The sequence below is a fragment of the Impatiens glandulifera genome, chromosome 5 (genome assembly GCF_907164915.1).
Source record: "Impatiens glandulifera chromosome 5, dImpGla2.1, whole genome shotgun sequence".
In the NCBI taxonomy this organism is placed as follows: Eukaryota; Viridiplantae; Streptophyta; class Magnoliopsida; order Ericales; family Balsaminaceae; genus Impatiens; species Impatiens glandulifera.
In genome coordinates, this window is record NC_061866.1 from 898,476 (window position 1) to 904,287 (window position 5,812).

At 32.7% G+C, this 5,812-nt stretch overlaps 1 protein-coding gene across 1 annotated transcript; it reads left to right on the forward strand.

The window, feature by feature from the left end:
* The first annotated feature begins 219 nt into the window (after window positions 1–219).
* LOC124940205 (universal stress protein PHOS34-like) lies at window positions 220–1,206 on the forward strand. The gene is made up of 4 exons (XM_047480691.1): window positions 220–484; window positions 579–691; window positions 770–888; window positions 954–1,206. Exons 1-4 carry the CDS (start codon window positions 280–282, stop codon window positions 1,033–1,035), a joined length of 519 nt encoding a protein of 172 aa, XP_047336647.1. The 5' UTR covers window positions 220–279; the 3' UTR covers window positions 1,036–1,206.
* The last annotated feature ends 4,606 nt before the right edge of the window (window positions 1,207–5,812 follow it).

A 5,812-nucleotide genomic window follows, 5' to 3' on the forward strand; every position in this document is an offset into this window, starting at 1 on the left:
AATATAATTCAATTTCCAAATTCTTCTTTTCTTCAAAATTAGTTTAGAACATTATTTCTATTGTGAGGTGCACTTGATTGCAAAAATAAAAAGGTAAAAGTTGAATAAAAAAACTGATATATGAAAGGTGATTGGGGTCAATTGGCACCAAAATTGGGCATATAAATAATTGTTGTTAGAACTACCAGTCCAGTCCAGTTCAGTTCAGTGTGCCAGCTACTAATTCATCATCATCAGTTGTGTTCCTCTTCTTTTCTTCCCCTCAAGAAATAGAAATTAATGGGAGAAGAAAACAACATTACTATTACTAAGGAACAGAGGATGGTGGTGGCTGTCGACGAGAGTGAAGAAAGCATGCATGCTCTCTCTTGGTGTCTCACTAACCTCCTTTCCTCCTCCTCCTCCTCTGGCGCCACCACCACCACCCTCTACCTCCTCTACGTCAAACCCCCTCTCCCCGTCTATTCCTCCCTCCATCCCGCCGGTGATCCCATTACACCTAGTCTCTCAGATCTATACATATATAATTCCGAACTCTGATGATTGATATTCTCTCTCTCTTTCGATTGTGATGACAGGTTACTTATTCACGGGGGATATAGTGAGAAAAATTGAGAACTACGGCAGAGAATTAACCCATTCTGTTATGAGCAGAGCAGAGTCTGTTTACAGAAGCTACAACATTAATAATGTTATGATTAGCCCTTTAATTTGTTCTTAAATAATTCTGAATTTGAGATTTCAAGTGAATTAATGGTGGAAATGACAGATTAAAGTGGAGAAGAAAGTGGGAACAGGGGATGCCAAAGACGTGATCTGCTTTGCCGTGGAGAAATTGAAAGCGGATGTCTTGGTTATGGGAAGCCATGATTATGGATTCTTCAAGAGGTATATTAATTAATTAATTAATTAATTAGTTGTGTTCATCTCAATTCTCATACATATATGTGCAGAGCTTTGCTTGGAAGTGTGAGTGATTATTGTGCTAAACATGTAAAGTGCCCGCTGGTGGTTGTAAAAAGTCCAAAGAACTAATAAAATGAATATGAATATGAATATGAAGAAGAAGATGAAGAAGAATTTGTAGAGAGCTATAAATAAAATGGGATTCCGACTTGTTGTCTTCTTGTTTTCATGATTGATCAGTTGTGTCCAATGTTGTGGGGGCTGCTTAATAAATATAATTGAAGCACTTTTATTGTGTAAGAACAGCGACAACAAAAGTCATTATTCCGAATTCAACTTATTAGGTGAGAATCATATTCGGGAGTTTTAGTTTATTAGACAAGATTTTTATCATTTAAATTACTTTATTAAGTAATCTTTTCAACTTTTTAACCAAAAAAAACAAAAGTTAAAAATTCATTGATAGGTGATTCTTGTTAATACTTTATAAAAAAAATGTAGCATGGAATAGGAATGGCTACACTTAAAAATATGAAAAATAAAACTAAACCATGACTTTTAGAGACTGGTAGATAGATGGGCATGCATTCAAGTTTTCTAGAAGGCACCACTTACTTTCTTTCCATTTTTTTTACTATAAATCACTACAACAACCAGACTATATAAATGGAATAAAAATTTAAAAATTATAAATTTTCAATCCACCAATAAAATGACATATAATTCCCTACAAAAAGTCATACATATATCATTACTCTTTTTAATGTTTTATTCCACTAATTGATTGCAATTCTCTACACACAAAAAATAAAAAAAATAAAATAAAATAAAAAATCTCACATGAATCATTACTCAAATTTGAGCAAGCAAGATAATTATATGTTAGTTGAATTTACCGACATATAATTATATTTACTTGCACAAATATAAGTAACGTGCCCTTTTATATACCATCCTTCAAATTTTATTAATTTAAAATACCTCGTTCAACCTTAAATCTTTAAACACACTTACTCTAAAAAGATTTAATGATGGTACATAAAATGATACATTATGTAATACAACTCTCCGTTTATAAAACATCACAATATAACTTGATTTAAATGTAAATCAAAAATCTTATCAAAGTAAACACAATTATAAAAAAAAAATCAATGTCTAATTTACAATAACTCATTAAAGTAAAAAATAAATTGACCTTCTCATAAATATCTAATTAAAATTAAACATGTAATTTGTCAATAATTAGTTATTTTTTAAGTAGGTATATTTATCTGTCAATATTAATGCATAAAATATAAAATATAGTAGAAACTCGATAAATTAATACTCGATTATTTAATAAACTCTCTAAGATAATATTTTTGGCTGGTCCCGACTCGGAGATAGGGTGCTAAATTAATAATTCGCTAAAATTATAAGATAATACATTTTTGATAATTTCTTTAGACCCCATATAAAATATAAATTAATAATTCCTTATATATAGCATATTACATGAATGATTTATGAAGGTTTCTTGAAAAATGACTCAATTATCTTTTGTTTTTTGTTGAAATCAATTTCCCCTTGAATGTCGTCTCTAATTTTCCTTAGCATGGTAAAAACTTTTGGTGTTGTTTTCTCATAGCTCAACAAGAAATTGTTCAATGTGATTGTCGCTTTAATAGCTTCGTTTCGCGAAGGGGCTCCATTGTAAAACTTTCAATTGCTATTGCTTTTGAGTGAGACTTGGATTATCCTTGTTGTGCTTACATAATGCTCTTCGAATCTCGTCTGTCATTGTTGTTTTTTTCACACCTTTAAGATGGGAAGTCATGTTGTGTGTATGATTTGTTTGTGTTAACCTACAGTATTTTGATTTTGTTTATATAGAAAATATTAATTAATATATAAATTAATAATTATTAATTTATCGATTAATTAATAACTTTTTTAATTAATAAATTTTGATCGTTCCAAGTGTATTATTTTATAGAGTTTCTACTGTACAAAATAAATGTTAAAAATACTACTTGATACTAATAATGAACCAAATTTAAAAAATATTTTCCGCATTTATTATCTTATCAAAATTATATGTAGATTAATTAATTTGCAATCATTTTTCCCATAGTATTACCTTTTATATCATTTTCAGTGGAATACCTTATTTCCATATTCTTTGTGCCCAATACTGAAAATAAGTTTCTACTTTGTTAGAACAAGATCTTAAACTAGGGTAAACAATTCCGATCCTTACACTAAGTTTACATAATTAATGTTAAAGCTAAAATTGACAATATGTTTTATGTAGTACATTAGAAGTGTTATAATTAATTATCTCGCATTCTTAATTCATCTTGGTTACATGTGATCTGCTTAGCTCCAATTCATATGATCATAAGCTTCATAAAAAGAGGAACTACATTAAGTTCCTAAATCAATAAGTACAATATAGAAAGTCAGGTCCTTTTTCTCATCTCAAATTCTGGTATGTGACTATTGAAAGAAGGACTTCTAAATTATGTTAAATTTTAATGCTATATATAAGTCTGTTTTTATCGTAGAATGTAAAAATGAGTTAGAGCGATTAAATCAGACATGCACATTTGAAAGACGATTCATTTTGTGGATTCATTGTTGGAAATAAAAGAAATTTCAGTTTCACAAACATTACCTCAATAGTATAAAGTACTATTATTGATTTTATTATTATACATTTTGTTAGGATCGGAGACGCCCTTAGAGGACCGGGGTGTTTCCGGTTTCTGGAAGGGTGGCCGCTTACAACACAACACACAAACTGGAACTAATCCGGTTAGAGATTAGAACCGCTCTTAACACTACACAAACCGTTACAAACTTCTTGAACCGAGTTCAAGGGCAGAAGTAGTTTGTTTCGGCTTGAAGCAACACACAACGTTTAATTTGATGAGATTAATAAGGAGTCGGTTAAATGGAATATATGGACCGGTTTGGTTAAGGATTATGTTTAGGTTGGTAATAGTTCGGTTTTTAGAGTGAGTAAGCCGGAAATAAAAGAAATGACACGAGACAACATTTTTTATGGATGTTCAGAGCAAACTCTCCTACGTCACCCCTTCTTCTCAGATTATGAGAAGGATCTCCACTAACTTGAATGTTACAACACTCACACAATGCCGAACGAGCCTTAATCGCTACTCGTCGGTTACACCACTCACTATGATGTAATACACTAACTTTTTACACTTGGTAAAATACACACACAATACACAAACACTTTCGGGATTTCAATCACTTATGCGTAAGATCTTTCGTTTTCTGTTTCTTCTCTCTTGAATGAGCTTTTTCGTAGAAATCTCACGCGTATTTGCGTGTTCGCGCGAGAGCTCTATCTTTCTTGAAATGATTCAGCTTCCTTTTATAGTGAAAAGATGACAAATGTCATATTTTCTCTCTCTAGGAGATTGGTCACTAGAAGCCATGCCGGTTGACACATGGAAGACATGCATAAGCCGGTTTGGACAAATGGCAGACATGCATAAGCCGGTTTGTATTTTGGACACATGGCAGACATGCACTTAGTCGGTTTGCATTTTGGACACATGGCAAACATGCACTTAGTCGGTTTGCATTTTGGACACATGGCAGACATGCACTTAGTCGGTTTGCATTTTGGACACATGGCAGCTCTTACATATTCCCAAGGAACATTGTAATAATTATTCATATCTTTTGAATAATTTGCCCGTTGCAACTCAGCTGGTCCTGAACTTGAACCGTTCCGGATTTCTGCACAAGGATTTCATCTCAAAGCTGAGAGTATTTATTAGCTGGAGCTGAGAGCAATTAATGACCGGAGCGGCTGCATTTAATCAACCGGAGCATGTATGACTAGAGCGACTGCATTTAATCAACATGAGTATTTATGACTGGAGCGGCTGTATTTAATCAACCGGAGTATTTAATAAACCGGAACTCATTTATGACCGAGCGGCTGCATTAAGTGTCGTTGACCGGAGTCTTCTTTCATTAAATGCTTGTTTGACCGATCTTCTAACTGAACTCCAGTTGACCAACCGACTGACTGAATTCTTGGCCGAACCGGTTGACCGAGCTTTTACTTCAAACCGAAGTCAAACAACCGAACGATATATATATTTCCAACTGAATGCTCAGTTTCCCTGAAATAGCAAAATTTGCATTAAGTGTCAGTTGACCGGAGCCTTCTTTCATTAAATGTCTGTTTGACCGATCTCCTAACTGAACTCCAGTTGACCAACCGGATGACTGAATTCTTGGCCGAACCGGTTGACCGAGCTTTTACTTCAAACCGAAGTCAAACAACCGAACGATATATATATATATATTTCCAACCGAATGCTCAGTTTCCCTGAAATAGCAAAATTTTAAATATTATTTGCAGCTAGTGAGATTTGATTGATCCCTAGTCATCTGTGTGACAGGCAGAGGTGTTACCACTACGCTACAACAGCTTCTTGTTATATTTAAACCAATTAATATACTTTATATAACTTAGCGGTTTAACATATATATTTGAACTTAGTTTTATCTATTCATTAAACTTTTCATAAGTTATAACAATTATTTTCTAACAATTTCTCCCTTTTTGATTATTTAGAATAATTATTCAAAAATCGTAATGTGTGGCCGGTTTAAAAATTAACTTACTTAATTTTTCTTATCACATTTATAAAGGATATGGAAGATTCGATGTTTATTGGACTTGTACAAGTTGTGGCGGAGAGGAGAGATGTCATTATTTTTTGCAAAATAAAATGAAGGAGATTCAATACAAAAATGGGAAGAAAATAACTAGTTGTGGGTGAAGGCAATAAAGACAATGACATTGACTATGGGGGAAGAGTTTGGAGATTATGAATGATAAAATATTCTTTAATAAGTCATTTGTTATCTAAAC